Source organism: Antechinus flavipes, chromosome 1 (genome assembly GCF_016432865.1).
Source record: "Antechinus flavipes isolate AdamAnt ecotype Samford, QLD, Australia chromosome 1, AdamAnt_v2, whole genome shotgun sequence".
NCBI lineage: Eukaryota > Metazoa > Chordata > Mammalia > Dasyuromorphia > Dasyuridae > Antechinus > Antechinus flavipes.
The window spans coordinates 193,277,839-193,304,572 of NC_067398.1; the positions used below are offsets into that span (position 1 = coordinate 193,277,839).

Consider the following 26,734-nt stretch of genomic DNA (forward strand, 5'->3'; position numbering starts at 1 on the left):
CAATTGAAATTTATTAGAAACAACTCTAAGGAATTGTTCTGGTTTCATGGTTGTGCTAGAATATTTTGTTTTATCATCAGATGTTGTTTGAAATAGGTAATTCATTTCAAATGCTTTTGATTTCTATTATAATTATATTCATTGTTAGTGGAATACAATGTGTATATTTTAAACACCTTGATAAATACATGATAAATCTAAATATTCTTTATTATATATTTTCTTTTAACTCATATTTTGAGATTTTCCCATTTCTTGCATTTTAAACCTTTTTACCTTTTTCCATGCTAATTTACTAATTATGCTAAAGTACTTAAATTTAAATTTGGAACTCCAAGCTTGACTTGTTAGTATAATTAAGATAAAATAAAACCCTGGGAAGGTAGAGAAGAAAGCAGTTGTATTTGCAATTATCATTTGTAGGTATTTGCAATGTTATTTATAGGAAATTGTGCCCTGGAATTTAAACAATTACAATAAATTTTCATAATGAATACATGAGTAATCAACTCTACCTGTTTTGTAGATTGGAGTTTGAAGAATTACAATGGCAACTGAAACATTTCTTTCAGATTCCTCAGTTCCTTTTAGATGATTGCTTCAAAAATGGAATTCCCTGTCGCATATTTTGTACTCAACCAAGACGTTTAGCAGCTATTGCTGTGGCTGAAAGAGTGGCAGCAGAAAGAAGAGAAAAGATTGGCCAGACAATTGGCTATCAAATACGATTAGAAAGCAGGTGATAAAAATTTTCCTAAAATATGTTTTTTAGGTTTTTTTTTTAGTTGGTAAAACTGCATTTTCCACCATTAATTTACACAAAGTAAATTTTTATTTAAAGTTGCTAACCAAACCTGTTTGAGTCTCTAAAATAATAATTGCCTATGAAGATTTGGCAATGAAAGAGAGAATAGAGAATAAAAAATACTTCTTTCTCTAGTTTCCAAATTGACATTGCCATTTGGGAGGAAATCTTTCATAGGATTTGGGTTTCTGATATGAGCTTCTTCATCTTGCCTATTGCTTACCTTAATTTGAATAGCTGGCTTTTTAGCGATTCCATGTACTTTGCAGATAAGGCATTCATGATGACTCAAGAAAACAGCTTTATTGAAGAGGGCGTTTTTTTCCAAGGAAAATCTTTGAAGGATACTTGATTATTTAAAAAACAAGTGTTACTATTTAGCAAAAGGAGACTTTTGGTAATAGTATATTGGTGGGGTTAGCAAATAAACATTTTCCACAAGGCTATGGTAATTGTACCTACATATCATTGAGCTGATAGCATTTTTATTAATGGAATATGTAATTAAAATATAATCAATCTTAATAGATTTGTAACTTTTCATGACACTTTACTTTCTTAAGAGTTTCTCCAAAGACTCTTCTGACATTTTGCACTAATGGAGTATTACTTCGCACATTGATGGCAGGAGATAGTACACTATCAACTGTGACACATGTTATTGTGGTAAGAATTTTGTTCCTTCCTATATATATAACTGAAATTCAATAATTGTGATTGTGACTTTTATTTGTCAGTGTAGAACAGATTATATATATTTTTAAAAAAAGAAAGTCAGCATAAAATAATAGAGGACCACTTTGAAAGGCATGCATTCAGATCTTGAACCTGATGCAAATATTGAATCTGATATGATAAAGGATAATTCCTTTAATTTCTTACTGCCTCAAACAACTCTATAAGTTTTAAATTACAGAGGAAGTTTTTGGTCTATGTGGATGGAACATGTTTTCATACCAGGATATCCACATACTTATTAAATCGTAGGGCAAGACACCACCATGACTCCAAAGAAAGAAGTATTTATTGCAGACTATTACATATGATTTCTGATGTTTAAAAAATTAGTTTATTTTTTTGTATTTAAAAGAAGATTAAAATTGCAGGAGACAGGAAGATATAGGGTAAAATCTTGCCACAGATACTTACTATCTGGGTGATTCTGGGAAAGTTGTAACATTGCTGACCCTCAGTTTCTTCATCTATAAAATGTGAGGATCAATGGAATATCTTTAAGATTCTTTACAAACTGTGAAACACTGAATAAATACTAGTTAATTTTGTTGTGATTAGTAATATTAAAATACTTTATTTAACAAGTCTTATGAAAAATTATAATGTTGATATAGTTTGCTTATCCTTTACATAAGAAAACAATGCTAAGGAATGACCATCAAAGAGGTTCATGCACTTTGTTTAGTTGTGATTTTCTTTTTTAAAGAAAGTAAATGGTTAACAGCTACTTGCTCAGGATCACATAGGTTGTAAGTAAGTATCTTAAGACCAAATTTTAATTCAGGTCCCCCGGATTCCAGGATCAGTGATCTATCCACTGCAGCAACCACGCTTCCCCTCACTTCTCACCATGATTTGTTTTTAAAAAATCCACACATCACCCTAGTAAGAGAGTTGATATGGATAAAGAGCTAGCAAAGAAGTTAAAGTGGATGGTTGGGTAGAGAACTAGGAGACAATACTTGGGAAGACAAGAATAGAGAGGGTGGTCAGCAACATATGTTGCAGAGTCAGGTCAAGAAGGATGAGAAATGAGAATAGATTTGGCATATAGATAATTGGAAACTTTGTGTAGATCTGTTTCAGTTGAGTGATAAGCTTGTACTTTGACTAGACACCCTTGGGATATTATTTTTGGCCATGGAAGAGAGTAAATCTTAACTTAGTTATTTAGTCATTGAACTTTTTACCTCATTATTATCATATTCATATTATCTAAACTAACTGGCAACTGTTAAGGCCTACTGGTGGCATAGAGGATAAAGTGGTAGGTTTGGAGTTATGAAGACATGAATTCAAATCCTGCCTACTGGCTGTGATCCTGGGGAAGTCATTTAACTTCTCTTTGCCTCTGCTTACTCAGTTGTAAAATGGGGATAAGGATTGTGAGAATCAAATGAGGTTATATTTGTAAAGTTCTTAGCCCTTTGCCTGGCATATAATAAGTAATCAGTTAAGTATTCCCTCCCTGTCACCAGTTTATCAGAGAATTAAGTAACTGGTTTTCTTTGGCTTGTTACAAAATAAAATTGTTACTGTGTTCCAGCATCATATACATTTGAAGTGAAATAAACTACCAGAAAACAGCTATTTCATAATTAATAGTTAGTGGATCATAAATTTACATCAGAAAGGGTCCTCAGAGATTGTGTCATCCAGTCCCTTCATTTTACGGAGGCAACTTTAGTTGCCCAGCATTACACAGTAGTACACCTAGAATTTAAATCCAGGTCCTTTGATTTCAGAGCCTGTGCATTTTTCATAAATTATATGTCCTCTCCCATAGTCTTTTAGGTAGAGTTCAGATTTAAAGGAATTTTTGAGCTAGTTGAGTGATATCAATTCAATGTAGTCTTTTAAATAATAGGTAGATTGGTCTTCATAAATTTAATAGGAGTATAAAGTAAAATTTCATACCATTAATTTTCACACCATTAAATTCAGATCTTATATTAATTTGACTATAGGGTGACCAAGTTTACTTTTTTTGTTCTTTATAGGAAAATAATTTACATGATTTGTTAGCTAAGTAGTTCCTATAGAGAATTCACTTAATAAACTTTTCAGATATACAGATATAGATTTTTTACTAATTCAAAGTGGTTTTCCTTACTGGTTTCTGAATTACTAAGGTTTTTAGCCTATCTTTTATAATTAAAAAGTCACACATCAAAAGACATATAGTTATTTGTAATATCTTAATAATTCTCTATTTTTCTTTTTTCTTGATTCAGGATGAAGTACATGAAAGGGATAGATTTAGTGATTTTTTACTGACAAAATTAAGAGACTTGTTACAGAAGCATCCAACTTTGAAACTGATTCTTTCTAGTGCTGCATTGGATGTGAATCTTTTTATAAGATATTTTGGAAGTTGCCCAGTGATATATAGTAAGTAAATATGAAATGTAGTCAAACTTTTAAATAAAATATCTCGGGGGAAAGTATTGTGGTTATCATTATTAAATATTCTTTATTGAAATTTTGGAAGTAAAATTTATTTTTTGCAGATTCCAAGTCACCTTAACCCTATGTCACATACAAAGTTGAATAGAGTTAGTATAGTAACGAACTAGGAATAGGTTCCAATGCAGTGAAAATGAGAAGACACAGTAATTGAATGTTTCTTCAGTATATCTAAGTCTCAGGTCCTTGTTTTGTGACTAAAAGTTATCTGTTACTTTTCTTAAATCCTTTTACCCTGAAGTATATTTTTTTAAATTGCTTTTTTTTTTTTTTGCTTTCATTCACTAATTCAGTATATACTTAACTTATTTGTACCATGTAGAAAGTAATGTCAGAGATAGATAAATAAGAACTATTAGAAGGCACAAAATGATGTGTCATTAAAAAAGTGCTATGAAAGTTTGTAGCTGGAACTGATTATTTTTCTGTAAGGGAAGGAGTAGGATCAGATCCAGGAAATGTCAATGTATGAGTGACTTTTGAGTTAGACCTTGAATAGTGTATCCAGAAGGGGTGCAGATGGTAAGGACATTTTAAGAGTACAGGGTAATTTAATAAAAGATACAGAGGCATAGGACAGGGTTGGAAAATAGTAGCCTAGTTTCTCCAGGGAGTAGAGTATAAAGGGAACTGTAAGAGAGGAATCTGAGCAAATTAGTTGAGGCGAGATTATGGAAAACTTTAAGATACAGAGTTTCAACTTCTAATACAGAAACTATGAAGTAAACTGTTTTTTGAGTTGTGGAAATGATGTGGAATATATATGTGCTTAAGATTAATTTTTCTGTATGTGGAGTGGGTAGAGAATGGAGCCAAGAACACAAGTTAAAAGACTATTTGAATAGTTCAAGTAAGACATAATCAAGGCTACAGTTAAGATGGTAACAGTGGGAAGGAAAGATTTATTGAATGCTTATTCTGTGTAGAGCACTTTGTTAAGTTTGGGAGATACAAAAAGAAAAGTAATAGTGTTTCTGCTCTCACGAAGCTTATATTCCAAAAAGGGAAAGAATACATAATAGGAAATTTGAACTGCAAGTCATATGAAAAGGCCCAGTGGTCCTAAGGATACATCAGAGAAACAGATGTTAATTCTTCTTCTTTAATGTTAGCTCCATTGAGAAAAATTAACAAACTATCTCTTAAATTAAAACCATTTGAAAGTTGATAGTGAGAACTTTCCTTTTTTAGGCTTTCAGTAAATGACTGCTGAGAAGGCTGAGCTAAACTTCCAAAGCACTGGCTAGGTTACATGTCCAAAGAGTTAATTTCCTGGATGCTAGTACTGAGGCCCGAGAAATTGGGCCCGTGGCAGAGCCAATAGTTTTTTCATGGGATGTTAGTCGTGGCAAGGATGGTGTATTCATTTTTTTGGAGGGCATTGTTTCCCTTGTTAATGACTAAACTGAAAACAGGGGCACTACTTTTCCCTGGGCTTTTGGTCTCAGAGTCATTGATATTTTTTGTTTGAAAAATCTGAAAAGAGATAGTAACCCAGGTGGGAGTGGGAGAGATTAGAGTAGATTGATTTACCTGAGACTTGGTACTTTTTGACACTCTCTCAGGCTACCTTGCTACTTCAGCTGCATTGATTGTCACTAGAAATTTTAGCACATCAAAATTTTCACCAGCCTTGTTCAAATGAACATTTGTAGTATTTTTATTACAATTTAAGGGAAAGACCATTGCCTCTGCAGTCAGAGGACCTGGGCTCAGATTCCACCTCCTGATACTGTGACTTGCAAACTTCCTGGACCTCAGTTTTCTTTCTCATCTGTAACATCTTGTGGGCTTATAATCTTGCCTCCTCTATGTTTTTTTTTAATCCAGTAAATACTAGTTTCTCATTCTATAAGTAACTATGGATAGTGTCACATGGTTTTGTATATAGTTAGTCTTTAATGGTTTCATATGGAGTGGTTTTGTTTTACCAGGTCCCTCAATTTCTTAAGACCAGTAGCCATGTAGGTATTTCTCACACTGCCTTCACACAGTGATGACTTAATAACAGTTCACTAATTGATTCATTACAGAGTTATGGATTATTTAAATTTTCTATTAAAATGTTTATAATAAATACTTACAGAATCTCTTAGTTGGTGGGGATCTTACAAGCCTTAGAATTCTTACCTATCTATATGTGAACAAGAATCATGTTTACAACATATGCAAAAAGCCATTATGCAGATTTTCCTTGAAGTTAAACAATTATGAAAGAACCCACCATTTCTCTAGGTAGCTCTAGGAATACCATCAGAAGATGTATCTGAAATTAAGGCCAGTAATTTTTGGATTTTATTAAATTAAGACACTTGAACATAAAATGGGCAAAGTTATAAGAAACATTCTTTATACATTTAGTTTTATGGAGCTGCATAATAATGACCCAAGTTCTAACTGAGGTTTAGGACTTATTTTAGATAGATGGATTCTTACATCAATGGATTTTATCTTCAAATACAACATTTTTTATTCAACTTTGTATATTCATGTGAATTAAAATATCATGTTTTGCCTTTATTTGATAATATTTTACCAAGGGATTCATAAGCACCATTCTGAATAATTCAATCTTGTAAATAGCATGAATCAAGGAGTATTAGATTGATTTATTTCTGCCTAATACTTTCTGCATAACTGAAATATTTGCTGTATCCATGTAAATTCCATTTGTGTTGCTAATATCTAAAGTTTTAATTTTAAACAATCTGTCCTTTCATTTTAAAAAAAAGGTAGCCAAACCCAAGCACTTTAAACAATAATTTCAATTATGTAAGAATTCTTTCATTTATGAATTGTGCAAACAAATAAATAAATGAATAAACATAAATGGATAAATGAACAGATGAATAGGGATTTAAAAATTAGAAAAATCTACTTTTGAATAATTCTCATTGCTAGGAAGTGTTTTTATCCATCAAGCCATTGATTTATCTCTAATTTATCCTCTTTCTAGCTTATTTGTACATCGTTGTTTTCAAGTGATCTTCCATATTAGATTGTGAGCTGCTTGACGGCAGGGACTGTCATTTGCACACCATAGGTATATAATAAAGGTTTATTAACTATTGATTAGTAATTGATTTGCCTTTTTTAAAAAATACTTGTTAATGTGTGACTTTTTTAAAAATCTTTAAGATTTTCTGTTTGATCCTATGATTTTGTTAGCATTGGTTAATTTTGCCTAATTTCTTTGAATATTCAGGTAAATACCTGAACACAGGTAAAAGAAAAAGTCTTGTGTAATTTCATTTTTCATTTTTATTGTTTTTGACATTTTAATTAGTTTGGTTATTCTTTAAATTTTTAAAATTATACTTATATTCCTATTTAGTTTTTTAAAATTTTGATTGATTTCAGTTTTCTTCTGGATTTTTATCCATCTCATTTAAGTTTTTGTGCTGTCTGCAATTTTTATATGCATTCCTGGTCATTTTATAAAAATACTAAGTCCTGTTTGCAATCTGTTTACTATCAGGACTAAATAATAGTCAAAGTTTATCTGTGAAATACAATAAGCATAAAAATATAATAGTTGCAGAATCTGTCATTTCATTGATTTTTATGTTTCTGTATACTTCTATTGTGTGTAGCACAAAAAAAGTGTACAATTTCTATGTTTAAAAGAGGGCCACCCAGTGTATCGGAAACCTTGCTTTAGATCTGTTGTATAAGCTGCCTATCTGTTCTTCCTGATACTCTATTTTTTATCTTTCCACCTTCTTTTCAGTCACACATATCTTTGACATCTTTTATATCATATCATAAGTAGCCTACAACAGGAAGTAAAACCTTAACCAGATTAAGAAGTCAAATCTAAATGTTTAGTAAAATAAAAATACATATAGTATAGTGGCCATTATTTATATTTGAGTTCCTCACCATTGTTTTGCATTGCTTCTAGTTTGCTTTGTTGTCAAAATTCTAGTAATTCATACAAGACACATCTTAAAATTGAATTTTGAGTGACCTTAAACTTTACTCCTTCAGAGACTTTTGTAGTCCATAAAATACATATAGCCATTTTTCAAATTCCTTTCAGTAATTGTTGGATCTCAGCTCATAAAGAATGCATTTGGATTCCTGACCTATAGCTTTTCCAATAATTGTTCATTTTCCTTTTTTATTACAGAGTTTGAGAGACATTTTAATTTGTAATATTAATGATTTGGTATATTTTAATATGTTTTTTGATAGTTTCTACATATGAATTTGCCCATATTTATCTGTGACCAGGTCTCACATTTACAGATCTATAATTAACTGAATGTCTAAAACTGTATAATTATTAGCACTCTGCCTCTTTTCAATTACTCTGCCTTCATCACTGCAGAAATGGAAGGTAATCTTATAAGATAAAGGACATTTTACATTTTTTTTCATTTCAGTAAGTTACTATGACCCCAAAATTCACTGCCTGATAAGCCAATGTACCCCTAAGAAAAGTGTTGAGGTTTCTCTACAGAAAGATTATTAAGAAGAAGGTCATAGGGGCAGCTAAGTGACTCGGTGGATAGAGCACTAGCCCTGAAGTCAGGAAGACCTGAGTTCAAATGTGGCCTCAAACACTTCCTAACTGTGTGATCCTGGGCAAGTCACTTAACCCCAACTGCCTCAGCAAAAAAAAAAAGAAGAAGAAGATCATAGAGTCTTTCCAAGACCTGCCACAATTTGTATTTTGCTAATATAGCCTTCAGAACACCAGAATTACTTCCATACCATATTGAGGTGTTGAAGTAAATAATATATATATATATATATATATATATTTTTTTTTAAAGTAAAGAAATTTTATAAAGGATAAAGATGATTTTAAACCATTAGTTTTCCTTTTAAAAGTCATTTTTCTTAAAGTCAGTGTTAGGATAATTTGGAAAAAATAACACACTTCTAATTTGCTTAATGAGAAAAAAAATTCTTTTTAATTATTCAGTACAAGGAAGACCATTTGAAGTAAAAGAGATGTTTCTGGAAGACATTTTAAGAAGTACAGGATACACAAACAAGGAAATGTTAAAATACAAAAAGGAAAAACAGCGAGGTGAGTTTTTTCTTACAAAGAATGAAAACAAACAGAAGTTGAAATAGTTTTCTTTTGTTTTTGTTATAGAAATGCTCTCACTTAATAACATAAATCAAAAGCAACCCCTTCCTCGCACATGTAATAACAAGTGCCCTCCTATATTATTGCTGACTTGCTAGATGACATGAGGAATGAGCAAGATTGACTGTATTTATCAGAAAAAAATTTGAATTGAAACTACCGTATATACTCGAATATAAGCCGAGGCCCCTAATTTTAACCCCAAAATCTGGGAAAACTTATTATATCAGTAGGTTTAGGTAGCGCACTGGTGCCCGTAGAGGAAGAGAGCCGATGCCGGTATATGTATGTAGAGCGGTTGCCAGCATTAGTATACAGTCCGGTTACTGACTGTGATACTACAGGAACAGCCGCATCACCATAGCAACGGCCCGTCCTGTAGTATCACAGTCGGCACTCGCGCTGTATACTACACAGCAGGGGGACATTCAAAGGGATATTTACACATGTTTTATCTAGTGACTCAAGTATAAGCTGAGGAGGGGATTTTCTGCCCAAAAATTGGGCAGAAAAACTCGGCTTATAGGCGAGTATATACGGTAGTCTTACTGGGGATAGGGAAGCTGTGGAGAGTCTCCACAGTTGTGGATCATAGCATCTGAAGCAGTTACAAGGCAGCCTTTGCTGACACAGGTGTTGCAGACTGGGAATGAGAAATTGGAGGCAGAGAGAAGAGGAGGGAGGTCAGATAATGCAACAGCCTCTCAGGTCAGAGAACAGCAACTGCCTCTCAGTCTCCTTTTATCATCCTCTCATACGAGGAGATCCATTCTGGGTTGGATTTCTAGCAGCTACTGTCAGGTGGCCCACGTGTATTCCAACGGGAAAGTGTAATGCACACAAAATCTCTCATAGTCTCTTTCTTATTAAGATTTACAATTCTAGAAATGGTTCTGCTATGTTTCTAATCTTGATTGTGATAAAATTAATAGCTTGAATTCAGTTATTTGCAATTTCTTTCATTTATAAATCCTATGATCTTATGAATATTTTGTTCTAAGTTTTAAGATACTTCTAATAAGGTCTATGATCTTTGTGACCTCCCAAGATAGTTCTAATAAGGCCTATAATCTTTGTAACCTCTCACCGAGGCTAATGATTGCCAGGGCCATACATATCGATCTTCCCCAGAAACACATGAAGATGAGCTGATGTTAAGGTGCCAAATAGCCGTTTTTTTATTGGTAATCTCAGCAGGGGTTAGCAGGAAGCAAGAGGAAGTGTATGTATGTCTTTGCATCTCTGAATCTCAGACCCATATTCATCTGTGGCAAAAAAAACTAAGGTCTCATCTTATGGAACTACTTCAGATTGACAAGGGGCATATAGCTAGCCCTATCCAATAAGGTCCAGACTGAAGAGGGGAGATGAGTGAGTTGTAGGCAGCAGCAGCAACATCCGGTACCAAATGTCAAGATCAGGTCTAAGGTGATTTCAGGTTGACCAAGTGGTTGGTATTTCTGGAATCCTTCTGAAATCTAGTGGCCTTCCCCATCAGGACCTGCAAGGCATAAATAACATGGCCCTCTCCAAAGTACTAATGTGGGCCTTGCCAATGTCCTTCCTTGTCCTTTCAAAGGATCTTTTGAATGTTCTCTGATGCTTAAAACCCTGCTTTCTTAGGATCTAGTTTTCTATCCTTTAAGACTTTATCCACATCTACCCATCTGGCTCTCTAATTTATATACTACAGCTGTACCAGCAGGCATGATCATAGGCAAATTTATACCCTGACCCATTATGCATTCTTGCCTTCCCATCTCTCAATGAGGCTGTTGAGCCTTCTTTTGCGGGGTCTGGCAATCCTCACTTGTAACCTTTCCCTCAGAGATTACTGATTGCCAGCATGCCTAATCCCAGACTTTCTGACATCTCCCACCACTGCCTCATCAAGCAGTGGTTCTTGTTCAACAGAGCACCCGGACATAGAAACTTGTGAGTTCAAGTCTTTATTGTATCTGATCACATCCTGCACTCCTTTAGAAATAGTAGCTGCGAGGATATCCATTTGAAAGGCACTGAAGCCAACATTCTCACATCTTTTTATCATCTCCTCAAAGCTCGCGTCCTTATCTAAGGAGAATATGGCTTTCTGGCAATGGGTGTTAGTGTTCTCTCTAGCTAATTTCCTGATGAGAAGATCAGCTAGTTCTCCTTTACCTAATAACCTCTCAACAGCCATCTGTAGGCAAGCCACAAAATCAGGGAAAGAGTCATCTAGGCCCTGTTTGCAAAGTTTCCCATCTACTTTTGGTTTGCTTTACAAATTTTAACTTCAGTTTTTAGAGTTTGACATTTTTCTTGTTTATCTTCATTGTTCCTTTATAGATTTTTTTTTTTTGGATTGTTTTAAACATTTTTATTTAAAATTCTAAATTTAGTACCTATCAGTGAAAAGCATGCATTCAATATACACAAAAGGAATAGTGATCGATTTTGTGTGTGTGTGTGTATACATATATATAACATGCAGTATATGTAACATGTATAATATATATGTATACACACACACACACACACACACACACACCCCTACTGTTTACGATTTCAGTTCAACAAAGAGCCAGACTCTTATATTTATAAAATGTATATATTTACTTTAACAAAATAATAACATAATTTTTTTGATTCTTCCCCTTTTGATCTGTGGTTCCTCCCAATCCATGGTTTTTTGTGGCTAACACTATTTTGATTTACATAGTTATAGTCATTATTTGTGGATGTTTTACTTACTCTACATCATATTGTGTAATGGTAATTTTAAAAAATGATTTGTGTTTCAGGAAATGCATGTTCATATCTTTTCATTGTCCATTGAGAATGAACTGTGCAGTATATTTGAAAATTTTCTTTGGGGGCTTTTGTGTGACTTCTTGTAGATAACACTTTTAGTAGGCTGGATTGGCAAATAGTTTCAGATCTGAGAATATCATTCATAGGAAAATGTTTCAGTTTATGACTACACTTAAAACATTTTTTAATTTTGTTAAATATCTCCCAATTATATGTAAAAACAGTTTGTTAGAAATTTTTGAGTTCCAAATTCTCTTCTTTCCTCCTTCCCCTCCTCCATCCCTTGAGAAAGCAAGCAATATAATATAAGGTATTCATGTGAAGTCATGCAAAACATATTTCCATTTTAGTCATGTTACAAAAGAAAACTTGCAAAAAAAGCCAAGAAACATGAAGAAAAATTTAAAATTATGCTTCAGTTTGCCCTCAGACTTAATTAGTTCTTCATCTGGTAGTGGATGGTATTTTTCTTGGGTCCTTTGGAATTGTCTTGGATCGTTGCCTTGATCAGAGTACCTAAATTTTTCACAGTTGATGATCCTAACAATATTGCTGTCACTATGTGTAATGTTTCTTTGCTTCTTCTCACTTCACTTTGCATCAGTTCATATAAATTTTCCCTGTTTTTTTCTGAAAGTATTCTGCTTGTCATTTCTTATAGCACAGTAATGATCTATCACAATCATGTAAAACAACTTTTTCAGCTAATCCCTAGTTAATAGATATGCCCTCAATATCCAGTTAATTCCTTGCCAGCCCAAAAAGAACTGATATAAAGATTTTGTACAAATAGGTCCTTTTCTCTTTTCTTTGACTTCTTTGACAGACAGACCTATCAGTGTTATTGCTGGGTTAAAGGATATGCACAGTTTTATAGCTTTTCCGATATAGTTCCAAATTGTTCTTCATAATTATTTGACTAGTTCACAATTCCACTAAAAGTGCATTAGTGTCCCAATTTTTCTACGTCTTCTATAACATTTCTCATTTTCCTTTTATGAATACATTTTGATATTTTAAATCTATGACAAGAGTTTTAGAAGAGGTATTAATATTTTAGGGGATATACCAGTCCTGAAGTCAGGAGGACCTGAGTTCAAATCTGATCTCAGATGTTCAACACTTCCTAGTTATGTGACCCTGGGCAAGTCACTTAACCCCAATTGCCTTAGCAAATACATATATATATATATATGAATAGTTTTTAATGCCTTTGTATTTCTTTTATTTAATTTTATAAAAAGTTTTCCTTTTAAAAAATTGATGCTTTTTTCATATCACATTCATTTCCAAATGTACCTTCCTACCCATAATTCTTCTCTTGTGACAGATTTTTAAAAGGAAAAATAAAAAGTTCAGCAAACCAAAGTGACCTTATGTAACACAATGTATATAGTATTTATTCACATCTTCATTGAAGGGTATGAGGTGTATTTTCTCAGTTTTTAAACTGAGTCAGAATTCATTTTATTCTTTTTTTCTGTTCACATTATTATAGTTAGTAGGTTACTATAGTTTTTGTATTATTGATTTACTTCATTCTATATCCATTTGTGAATTTTTTTCTGAATTCGTTTTTATAGCATAATAATATCAGTTTATATTTATGTGCTACAATTTAAAAAAAATAAATTTTAAAAACCAAATTAAAGATTATACTAAGAAATAATCTTTCTCACAATTTAGAAGAAAAACAGCAAACTACTCTTACTGAATGGTACTCAGCTCAAGAGAATAGCATCAAACCGGAATCTCAAAGGCAAAGAACTGTTCCAAATGTTACTGAAGAATATGATCTATTGGATGATGGTGGTGATGCCGTATTCAGTCAACTGGTAAGACTTAGTTATAGTCAGTTTGGAACTTTGAGGATTTTCATTCTTTTTTTCTAAACATTAAGTTGTACTTTAATCATTGCTCATTGTGAACTTAGAGTATAGATTCATCAGTTAAATGGTGCTAGGATTTTTACTTTTTTAAAAATGTCTTTATCGGGGGCAGCTAGATGGTACAGTAGATAGAACACCAACCCTGAAGTCAGGATGATCTGAGTTCAAATCTGGTCTCAGACACTTAACACTTCCTAGCTGTATAACCCTGAGCAAATCACTTAACCCCAATTGCCTCAGCAACTATATCAACTCTTAGAAAAAGGAAAATATTTTAAGTTCTAAATATTTTTTGCAGCTGTTGTGTTACTAATTTACCAATTTAAATGATCTGAGCACATTTCAAAACTATGACATTTGTTATATTTTGGTGCTTTATTGTATTATAGAGTTGATCCTGTATTTACAAAGATTGTGCCTGAAAAATACAAACCTGGCAAATGCTACCAGTTGGAAAGGCTTTAAGTATGACATATTGCCAACTATTGTCTAAAGGCCAGCCAAGCTAAATTCATTCATAATTCGTAATCATCATCTAGTAGGCCGCCAACCAATAAATTTTTTGGTCAGAGCACACATTAAACTGTTTCCTAAAACACAGAAGTGTGCTTTCTGTGGTTGGAGAAGTACATATACCAATGAAATTTTAGCTAAGTTCAAATGTTAATGTATTTCAAAGCAATTTTTGATCATGTCATTGCAAGCTTAATAATTTTTAGTTGGAATTATGTCTTCTTTGCATGCCCAGAGATAACACTGAGAATGCCTCTTCAGCTTATGCTGAACATGTCATTATCATCATCATATTATATTTATGTTTTATAAATAAAAATTCATATATATATGTTATCGCATTTAATATTGTCAACAACCTTATAAGGTAGAATCTGTTATCTTGCTCATTTTTATAGATGAGAAAATTTAGGCTGAGAGAGGTTAAATTAACTTGTCAAGGGTCACATAGATTGGTTAGTGTTTGAGACAAGATTTAAATTCAGTTCTTCCTGTCTCCTAGGTCCAACATTCCATCCGCTGTGTCATCCAGCTGCTTAGTCATACTGTGTTTGTCTTTACTTGGCTGATACTAAAGATTTTTTGAAATAATGGTTTTTATAGTTATCACATTCTTAACACCCATTTCTTCAGATATTAGATTAATTTGAACATTTCTGCATTTTTAGACTGAAAAAGATGTGAATTGCCTTGAACCATGGCTAATAAAAGAAATGGATGCTTGTCTTTCTGACATATGGCTGCATAAAGATGTCGATGCCTTTGCTCAGGTGTTTCACCTTATTTTAACTGAAAATGTTAGCGGTAGGTTACATCTCTTGATAAATTGCTCAATACATGTAGTTATTTTATAGAAGATTTGTAGGTTATGTAGAAATTTATTCCCTAAGTCTTTCATTTATGTTCAAAAAGTTGTTCATTCCAGAAACATATGAGTGCCTACTCTGTAAGGCACTGTGGAGAATACAAAGACAAATGAGGCATGGTCTTTGCCTTATGATCATAAGGTAATTTGTATTCGGTACTTTATGATGTATCTCTGAAACCATCTCTTTGTACTAATATATTGAAAAACATTTGTGTACTAAATTACTAAGTTAATGAATGATATTAGGTGATAAGACACTGAGGTGTACTATATATGCATAATGTCTGTTATTATCAATATTCCAATTCATGAGGTATCTCCACATCATTTTGTAGAATGTGATAAGCACTAGCAACCTATAACATATCAGGACACTTTTTTAGAGATGTACAAGACCCTAAACAAAATCTGTAAAAAATATTATCTTTGTTCTTTTCTATTTCCATCCCTTATGAAATACTTCATTGCCCTCATTCTGTCATCTTGGTGTTCTGTGCTCCATGTGCAAGCCTAATCCCTATCTTATGTAGTGTGCCCTATTTGTAAAGTAAAAAGGGAGGCATGCATGCGTATGCATGTGTATGTGTGTAATGAAAATACTCGTTCCCAGATATTTCAGCTAAGTTTTAGGCATGTGAGAACTAATGAGCATTATCTTCCTTGACTATGTTTGTATTTTTAAAAAATTGTTTTTAAAATTAGATGAATCTTTAATTAGTTGATTGTATGGGAACTTTGTAGAGAAGGAGTTTGTGAGAGCCTCCTGGTGCAATTTAAATAAAATAGCTTACAATTAAGTCTTCAAGTTCTATAAAGTGCTTTTCACATATTATTTCATTTGAACCTCCCAACTTCTCTTTGACATCAAAAGCACAACAGAGCAGTGAGCTGAGATTCAGGAATTTACCTGAAAGCCACAACTTGTAAGTGGCTTGAATTCAGGTTTTCTGACTCCAGATCTAATGACTAATTTGCTATACTGGCTGCCCTTTGTTTATTCTGAATCTTTGATAACCTTCATTCAGGACAGAACAGCAAGTAAGCTCTGTACATTATTTCCCTTATTAGGCCCCATTTTCTTTTCTGGTATTTATAGAAATGAGGAAAAGGGTGGAGGAAGACTCTTTAGGTATTTTCATTTTTCTCTTTGACAATTTATCTTGCTCAGTACACATGATACCGATCATCTTTAAACTTTTGATGACATAAAAATCTATTGTCTGTATATAGCCACCTAAGACCATTTAAATCTATGGGGTTTGTGCCTTTAGTTATACAGTTTCAGGAGTTACAGTATTTTTTAGGAAAACATTTCCCTTTTTTAAAGTTTGAATATACAAGGTGTCCAAAAGTCTTAAGTCATGGCAAAGCTTTAATATCATAAAATGTCCTTAAGAATTTTGAGGCACTACGTAGCAAAAAAATAATTTACACATAAAAACATTCATTCCTTCTGACAATGTCCTATCATTTTATATTGATTTTGTAAATGGTTATAGCTTGGAAGTTTACCTTAGCTTGATAGATAATTGATGTGTACTACATAAGAGTATTAGAGATAAAAAGAAGGAATTTGCTACATATTATCATTATACTTGACCTTTATAAGTATCTTAATCTCTTTTCTTATAATGAAAATACTATAAAATCTGATACTGCCATTCTAGAATTTGGAACAAGGAAAGCATTAGTTGCATTTAGTTATATGTTTAAAATTAGTATTGTTAACTGTGTAGACTATCTGTTAGGTCTAGAGCCAACTTTATGACATAAAATCATTTTTAATAAGATTTTTTATAGTGAGATTATATATTAAGTGGCAATTATTATTAGACACACTGCATTAAAATAAAACTAATAATAACTTTATAACATTTTAAGGTTTATAAATCATTTTATATACATTACAAATTTTTCCTCACAATATCTTCATGAAGTGATTGCTATAATAGCAGAAATAACAATCTTCTGAGAGTTTAGTAATTTGCCATTGTTACATTTCTAATAAACACAAAATTTAGGAACTCTGATCTAATTATCTAGTGAACAAGTATCACAATGACTGAACCTTAACCAATTTTCAAAAAAATAAATGTTATAGTCGATTTGACTTTTGAATTATATTTTATTTCTATTTTTACTTTTCTATAAATTCCACTCCCCATGTTTTATATTTTTTTCCTGGTTGTTTTTTTTTTTTTTCTTTTGATTGGAGTTCCTTCTTCCCAAGAGCAATTTTATTCTCCTTCCTTCTTTTTCCATAAACCTCTTTATTCTTCTTCTTGGTCTAATCACCATTGATTATTACATTGAAGATGGGCTTAATGGAGTCAAGTCACTTGAAAGGGAAGAGAAACTGAGTTATCTTGTGTAATAGGGTGGGAACATAAAGCTTCATGGGAATTTGGGAATTGCTGGATCAACCATATTGTTCTATTATACATATATATTTTTATATATGTATGTATATTTACGTATATGTTGTGCTTATATGTATAATATAATAATATATGTACAATAACAATATTGTACATTACATCTGTATTTATAGTAGTATGTTTATATATACATTACACATGTACACACAAATACATGTATTTATATGTATAATATAACAATATGTATGTATATCTATACAATATATCAATATTACACATTATATGTGTATGTAGAGGCATATGTGTTTATATACCTATACATAACATGTATACTGATAGATACACATATATACATACATGTATGTGTGTATTAAGTTGTTCAATACGTATTTGAAAATGATTAAGTGAAAATTACAGGTTCTAACAGATAATTCAATCATAGGTATAGTAATATGCATAAACTTTTGTCATTCTATTTTGTTTTCTATAATAAGTTCTTTTCAGAAATTATTCATTTAATTTTGGTTGCGTAGCAGTGTTTTATTAAAGCCCCTAAGAAATGCATTGTAGAAAATTTTTAACTTATCATACTTTTCCTGAGGGAGAGATTTTTATGGGAAATAACATTTTTTCCAGTGATGCAATTCTCTTTAAATATCATGGTGAAATTATCACATAATTTTGTCATCCTCTCTAAAACTTTGAATTCATAGATTTCTGAATTTAACATCGCTCAATTAGTGATAAAAATAAGTTTGCATTTTACTGAACTTTGTATCCAAAATCCTGTTTTATAACTTGTATGTTATCATTTTGTGATAAAGAAAGAATCTAGGCTAAAGGAAATAATTCATGTGATTTAGGAGATGATAAGCTTTTATTTAATATTTCCTTTTCACCAATGTTACAGATTTCAGATATCACTGTTCTCACTTTAAAAATTAAATTTTTACCTCCACTTAATCATAGCAGAGTCCTTTCTCTTATCTGTATCTAAGATGAAATAAGAACAAAGATCTTCATGGTTGACCTATTTTAGATTGTATTTTTATAAATAAAAAATTGTATTATTATATTCTATATTTCAAATTTATTTTTATTTTAAAAGTATGGCTAGTGCTTTTATATATGTGTGTGTGTGTATATATACACATATACACACATTTTAGAGAGAGAGAGAGAGAGAGAGAGAGAGAGAGAGAGTAGTGTGAGAGAGTGTAAGTAAGCTAATTTCTGGAATTGAGGAGACATCAAAATATATCAGTTGAATAAAAACTTAAATTTGTAATATTCATATGATTTGAATCATATTTCAACAACCATTTGAAAGGTGTTCTTATGAATTTTCTTTTTACTTTCTTTTTTCTTAGTGGATTACAGACACAGTGAAACCAGTGCAACAGCATTAATGGTTGCTGCAGGAAGAGGGTTTTTGAGTCAAGTAGAACAGTTAATTAGCATGGGAGCCAATGTCCATAGCAAAGCATCAAATGGCTGGTAATTTTTTTAAAAATTCATTATGTGTATCTTTATGTCTATTAATTTATTTATACTTTTATGCTAAAAGCTCTTTTCACTTGTATTTTGATATATGAATAAAAAGTTATTACATGTTTTGGGATGTTTATTTAAAGGAAAGTTCATCTTAAATTGAGTGTTTGAAATTTTAACAGGATGGCTTTAGACTGGGCTAAACACTTTGGACAGACTGAGATTGTAGACCTTCTGGAGTCGTATAGGTAAGGTGATGTTTTTACTTTAAAGAGATTTTATATGATACACATATATGCATACATATATACACATACATCAAAAATCTTATCTTGTTTTAAGATTATATACTATTATAAAATTGAGGCAAATAAATGTACAATAGAATATAGTATTAAAGATATTTAATTTGTCATTTTTATAGGAATATAATGACACTAGATAACTAAGATTCAATGGGATTTGACATATTTTTAATAGACTGAAAAATCCAAAGGATAGTAACCTTAAGTTTTTAATTGTAATGAAATAAATGAACATTTTAATAATTTTTAAAAGAATTTTATTATCATTTTTAAGATTTTTTAAAAATAAGGTTCTCTACTTGTTTTATCCTAACACAAGAATTTTTTAAAATGTGTTACTTTTCCCCAATTGCATGTAAAACAAATTTTAACATTCATTTTTTAAATGAATTTTGAGTTTTAAATTCTCTTCCTCCCTCCCTCTCCTTATCTCACCATGAGGCAGTAAGCAGTTTGATGTAGATTAAACACATGCAATCATTTGAAATATATTTCCATGTTAGTCATGTTATGAAAAGAAACACACACCAAAAGAAAACCATGAAAAAAATAAAGAGAAAGATATTACACTTTAATCAGTATTCAGATACTATCAGTTCCTCTATTGGAGGTGAATAACATTTTTCATCATGAGTCTCTGGGAATTGTCTTGGATCATTTATTGCTGAGAATACCTAAGTTATCTACAGGTGATCATCATACAATATTGTTGTTAGTTTATTACAGTATTCTCCTGGTTCTTACTCATGTCACTTTGCATCACTTCATGTGAGTCTTTCTGAGAGCATCCCACTAATTATTTCTTAGCTCCATCACAATTGTATATCACTTGTTTAGCTGTTTCCAACTGATGGATATCCCCTCAATTTGCAGTTCTTTGCCACCACAAAAACAGGTGCTATAAATATTTTTGTACATATAAAAGTCTTTTTGATTTTTTAAAAAAATCTCTGTGGTGGTGTTGCTGTATCAAAGTATATATGCACAGTTTTATTGCCTTTTAGGTCCTTGGGTTCCACATTGCTCTCCAGAATAGTTGGATTAGTTCCTATCTCTACTAACAGTACATGAGTATCATAGTTTTTATACATCCCCTTTAACATTTATAATTTTCCTTTTCTGTTCTATTGGCCAATTTGATAGGTTTAAGGTGATATCTCGGAGTTGTTCTAATCAATAGTTATTTAGAGCATTTTTCATATGACTAGAGTTAGCTTTGATTTTTTCTGAAAACTGCCTATTCATATCATTTGATCATGTATCGATTGGGAAATGACTTGTAGTCTTATAAATGTAAAGATCTCTATATATTTGAGAAAAGGCTTTTATCAGAAATACTTGCTACAAAAATTTTTTCCCAGATTTCTGCTTTCATTCTAATTGTGGAATTCTAATTCCTAAAAAAATTTGTTTTTGCAAAATCTTTAAAATATCAAATAACCAAAATTATCCATTTTATATTTTATCATGCTCTCTGTCTCTTGTTTGACCATAAATTCTTCCCCTTTCCATAGATATGACAGGTAAAGTATTCCTTGATCCCCTAAATTATTCTTTGTGACTAAAAGAATCATGTACCTATTTTGATCTGACTGATATATGATGTTGATCTCAAACTAATTACTGCCAAAATATTTTCTAGTTTTTCTGTATTTTTTGTCAGATAATGAGTTCTTTTACCAAAATTTTGAGTCTTTGAGTTTATCAAATACCAGATTACTATGGTCATTGCATGCCTAATCTGTACCACTGATCACACTACTTTCTTAGTCAGTACCATATTGTTCTAATAATCATATTTTTTGGGATCTGGTATGACAAGGCAATTTTCTTTTACTTTTTTAAAAAATTGATTTCCTTGATATTCTTGATCTCTTCTTCCAGATAAATTTTGTCATTATTTTTCCCAGCTCTGTAAAATAATTCTTTGTTAGTTATTTTTGTATGGTACTGAATAAGTAGCTTAATTTGGATAGAATTGTTACTTTTATTATATTGGCTTAGTCTATTGATGTATAATTGAAATTTTTCCAATTGTTAGAATATATTTGTGAAAATCATTTTGTATTGCAGTCATATAGTTCCTGGGTTTGTCCTGACAGGTAAATTTCCAAGTAGTTTATATTATCCACAGGTATTTTAAAATATGGAATAAAAAAATGGAATTTTTCTTTCTAGCTATGTTGGTAAATTGCTGATTTATGTGGGCTTATTTTTTTATCCTATAATTTTGCTAAAGCTATTATTTCAAGTAGGTTTTGGTTGATTCGCTAGTATGCCATCATATCATATGCAAATAACAATAATTTTCCTTCCTTATCACATATTCTGATTCTTTAAATTTCTTTCTTCTTATTGCTATTGCTAGCATATTTAGTACAATATTGAATAATAGTGCTCATAATGGGCATCCTTGCATCACCCCTAGTTTTATTAGGAAGACTTGTAGCTTATCCCAATGACATATAATGCTTGCTTATTGTTTTACATAGATTCTACTTATCATTTTAAGGAAAGCTCTATTTCTGTGCTCTCTGGTGTTTTTAATAAAAGTGGGTGTTGTATTTTGTTAAAGGCTTTTTCTCTATATATAATTATATGATTTCTGTTGGTTTTGTTATTGATATGGTAAGTTATAATGATAGGTTTCCTAATATTGAACCAACTTTTCATTCCTGGTATAGATCCCATTTGATCTGATGATCTTTGTGATATATTGCTGCAATCCCCTTGGTAGTATTATTTTAACATTTTCATATCATATTCATTAGGGTTATTGGGCTATAATTTTCCTTCTCTATTTTATAGTTTAGATATCAAGACCATATTTGTGTTATAAGAAGAATTTGATATAACACTTTTTTTGCATATTTTTCCAAATAGTTTATGTAATATTTGGATTAATTTTTTTAATTGTTTGTTAAATTCACTGGTGAATCCATCTGATTCTGGGGATTTTGGTTTTTTTAGGGCCCCAACCCAAGGCCAACACTGGCTGGGTAGAGGGCTTTGTTGCTTCCTCATGCCAGGTAGCGTGGCCTGCTGCATGCTTGCTTAGGCTACCTGTGCTTTATTGAGCTCCATTCATCCTTCATTGAGATAGACTTTTTCTGCTGACATTCTAAATTGTCTAAAGCTGGAAAATTGTTTCATCTGCTCCTTTCTGCCACTCCAGAATTTTAAGGTGTTATTTTTAAATTGTTTGGAGGGGAATTTGGGAAAGCTCAGGCAAGTTCCTGCCTTACTCTGCCATCCTGATTTTGCCTTCTAAGCCTACAATAAGTTTATTGAAGAAAATTTTGGAGAAATGATTTGTATTTAACATAGGATATCCATTATTTAAAATAAACGAAATGTTTAGCTTAAGGATTTTACTTATAGAATCCTTTTGAATTTATTTCCTGTCACACATATAATTATACTCAAATAAGCCTACAGAAATATTTTAAACTTCTATATATTCCAGATTTTATAGCAAGTTGATATGAACTTACTGTAAAGGTGCTTCAAGTGCCTATCTAAATCCAAGACAATGTGATCTTTTTAGGTTGAATTAATGGTTCTGGCAATTTATGTGCCTTATTGTTCATTCATCATGGCTCCAATAGTTGTTTGTGCATCATCAGCTTTCTGATGTTTATCTTTCATGATGTTCTTTTTCAGATTTCCTAGGTGTTCAAATAAAGAAGGTATAAAAGTTTGAATTGATGTATAGCAACTAAACAACTCATTTTGTTTGTATATATCCTGATCATTATTTAAAAGAAATTCATGAACCTTGAAAACTAAATTAAAAACAAGCTTCTAAAAATTGTTTAATAAGCTCTTTTAGAAACTAATTATTTTTATTGATTGATAGGTTGTATTTTTGTATCACATTTTCCAAATTTGTTGTTCCTTTACTTCCCTGGGTAACAAGTCCTGCTTTATGAAAATAAGAAACAGATCAACAAAACCAACTAATGTACTATTTATGTCTGACAGTATATAGAATTTTCTGCACATAATCCTTCTTTTTCAGTGAGAGATAGCAAATGCTTTTTATTTTTTACTTTTTTTCTAAGGTCATACTTGTTAATCTCAATTATTCAATGTTCAGTTTTGTTTGTTCTGTTCCTTTCTTTGTGCTGTTGTAGTCATTGTGTATATTGTTTTCCTGATTTTATTTACTTTATTGTCAGGTCATATAGGGCTTTTCATATTTCTCTAAGTTTTTTTTATTTTTCTTATAGTGCAGTAATGTGCTATTAAATTATTTTCCTAGGTATTCTCCAACCAATATGTTTCTATTTTATCTTCAAATTTTTGTTACTCCCAAAAAAATCCTACTATGAATATTTTGATTTATGTAGTCTATTTCTTTCTGTTATTGCCATCTTGTAGAATATGCTCTTGTAGTAGTATATATAGTTCAAAAGTAATAGGCATGAGGTAGCTAGGTGGCTCAGGACAGATAGGATAGAGCACCAGCTCTAAATTCAGGAAGACCTGATTTCAAATATGGTCTCAGACACTTAACACCTCCTAGGTGTGTGACCCTGGGTAAGTCACTTAGCCCCATCACTTAATCCCACTTGCCTCAGCAAAAAAAAAAAAAAAAAGTAATAGACATTTCTGTAACCCAACATCTTAGAACAAAGGAAAGGACAAAGATAATTGTTATCAGTTCTTTTTGTGAGGACAAAGAATTGGAAATTGGGATGTCTGTCAATCAGGAAATTGCTAAACAAATTGTGGTACATGGTTGTAAGACTGATGAGTAGGATGCTTTCAAGACAAACTTTGGAAGACTTACATGAACTGATACAAGATGGAATAAGCAAAACCATAAAAACATGATATACAGTAACCACAATACTGTAAGGATGATCACCTGTGAAAGCTATTCTCAGGAATACAATGGTCCAAGGTAATTCTGAAAAATTTATGATGAAAATTGTATCCACCTCCCCAAAAAGATCTGATAAATTCTTAATGCTGATAGAAGCACCTATTTTCTACTTTCTTTAATATTAGTCTTTTTTTTTAGTCTCTGTTTTCTTTTGCCCAGTGGTTAATATGGAAATGTTTTTCATATCTATGCATTTATAATTGATATCAGACTGCTTATTTTCTTCAGGAAGGAGGAAGTGTGCAAGAAAAGGACAGATTTTGGGATCTCAAAAAATTTTTTAATGAATGATTCTTTCTTCTACCTGTTAACATCACTGCCAAAGAAATCATTTATAATAATTTTTTTTGGTCTGCATCTGTGATTTCAACAGTGTGAAGATTGTGTTATATTCATATTTTTATAAAACTTTAAGGTTCACAAAGTACTTTTCCCATTACAACTCTTTGAAACTGGAGATATAATATTATCATTCTCATTTGGCAAGTAAGAGAATTGGGGCTTAGAGAAATTAAATGATTTACTTAGGATAATTTTTCAGTTAAGGGTGAGAGTCAAAATTTGAACTCAGATCTTCTGATTCCAAGTCCAATGTTCTTTCTACCATATCACCTAGCTATACACACACACACACGCACACGCACATGCACACACATAAATTTTTTAAACAAGAGAGAACATCCTATCATTACAAATTGCATTTTAAAAAGTTTCAGTGATGTATTCCTCTCTGTGACTCATTTGGAGTTTTCTTAGCAAGCCCTAGTGCACTGAACTAATCAAGTGCCACTTTAAAGAGAAATCAGTAACACAGCCTATTTAAAATAGACACTGATTTTACCACATATTAAAGCAGCAGTAATACTAATAGTAACTGATGTATACTATGGTTCTGTGCTATATTGTGATCTTAGCCAAGAAGCTATAGTATTCTTTCTGTCTTTCTCTCCTCACACACACACACATACATACATACATATATGTATAAATAGTACTCTATTGCTCTTTTAAAAGTATTTTGTAATAAGTTTTCTTTTTTAAAGCAAAAAAGCTGTCCATAAAACTTGATTAGACCAGGGAACTAGACAAACTGTGTGGCTTTTTGGTGATCCAAGTACAAAAAGCCCAGCTTTTAATGCTTTTAAGGATTGCAAAGTATTTTATATATGTTTTATCTGAGCCTAACCACAGTCCCTGTGTATTCATTACTGCAGCTACTCTCTCCATTTTAGTGATAAGAAAATTTGACTCCAAGGTATAATCCTATCTTTTATGCCATATATCTTTAAAGGGACTTCAAGTATCTTTGAAGCCCCAAATAGCAATTATCATAAGTTTATGCGAATATGCCATCTATTGGAAAGTATGGTAGTAAGTAAAATTTGTAATATAATTTTAAGAGAATATTGGTTTTTGAAATTTGCTTTTTATAAGAAATTAGCTTTTCTTTACAAAATTTGTTTTTAAGTGCTTCCTTGGAGTTTGGGAATCTAGATGAAAGTTCCTTGGTCCAAGCAAATGGAAGTGATCTCAATGCAGAAGACAGAGAATTACTGAAAGCATATCATCACAGCTTTGATGATGAAAAAGTGGATTTGGATTTGATCATGCACCTTCTCTATAACATCTGCCATAGCTGTGATGCTGGTAAATATGTACTTTTTGTTCACTTTAAGGAACCAAAATAATTCTATTTTAAAATGATTCTTGTTTTTCCAAAATTGTTTATGTGATGTCACATAATAATGAATGAAGAGTCCCAAGAATTACTTTAGTACTAAAAATTGTCTATATTTAAGTTGTTTTATATGATGGTAGTAGTCTTTAGTAATTATTTCTTGTTTGATTGAAGTTGTATTGAGTTTTGTTGGTCTGTTTTTCTTTATTCTTCCCCTAGGAGCAATCTTAATTTTCCTTCCTGGATATGATGAAATTGTTGGACTGAGGGATCGCATTCTGTTTGATGACAAGCGTTTTGCAGATAATACACATAGGTAGAACCATAGAATTTTAGAATTATAATGGTCCTTAGAGATTATCTAGTTCAAGCCATTTATTTTATAGATGAAAATAAATTGAAACCCAGAGAAGTGAAGTGATTTTTCTAAGTAAAGCTGAAGTTTTCATTGCTAATATTCTTTAATGTATTGTTATGCTATCACTTTTTGTAGGTATCAAGTCTTTATGCTGCATTCAAATATGCAAACTTCTGATCAAAAAAAAGTACTAAAAAATCCACCCTCAGGTATTCGGAAAATAGTAAGTATCATATAAATTTTCATTTCCATTCTTATTAATTTTTTTCTATTTCAAGCATTACTTTAAAAATAATATTCTTATTGCAGATCCTTTCTACCAATATTGCTGAAACCAGCATAACAGTTAATGATGTTGTCTTTGTTATTGATTCTGGCAAAGTGAAAGAGGTATGTTTTGTGGTTTTTATTAGTTCCTGTGTGTTTAGCTATTTTTTATGCATATGGCATTCAGATCTCT

General features: G+C 31.6%; 1 protein-coding gene across 2 annotated transcripts in view; it reads left to right on the forward strand.

Moving 5' to 3' along the window:
• YTHDC2 (YTH N6-methyladenosine RNA binding protein C2) overlaps nucleotides 1-26,734 on the forward strand; it is a 76,884-nt gene that overhangs the window by 15,583 nt on the left and 34,567 nt on the right. For both annotated transcript variants that reach the window (XM_051994439.1, XM_051994430.1), the window contains exons 5-16: nucleotides 573-739; nucleotides 1,369-1,471; nucleotides 3,775-3,931; nucleotides 8,940-9,047; nucleotides 13,590-13,738; nucleotides 14,974-15,109; nucleotides 18,922-19,048; nucleotides 19,225-19,290; nucleotides 25,707-25,885; nucleotides 26,136-26,232; nucleotides 26,410-26,497; nucleotides 26,584-26,664. In XM_051994439.1, coding sequence (XP_051850399.1) covers nucleotides 573-739; nucleotides 1,369-1,471; nucleotides 3,775-3,931; nucleotides 8,940-9,047; nucleotides 13,590-13,738; nucleotides 14,974-15,109; nucleotides 18,922-19,048; nucleotides 19,225-19,290; nucleotides 25,707-25,885; nucleotides 26,136-26,232; nucleotides 26,410-26,497; nucleotides 26,584-26,664 — 1,458 coding nt within the window. The remainder of the gene's footprint in view (nucleotides 1-572; nucleotides 740-1,368; nucleotides 1,472-3,774; nucleotides 3,932-8,939; nucleotides 9,048-13,589; nucleotides 13,739-14,973; nucleotides 15,110-18,921; nucleotides 19,049-19,224; nucleotides 19,291-25,706; nucleotides 25,886-26,135; nucleotides 26,233-26,409; nucleotides 26,498-26,583; nucleotides 26,665-26,734) is intronic.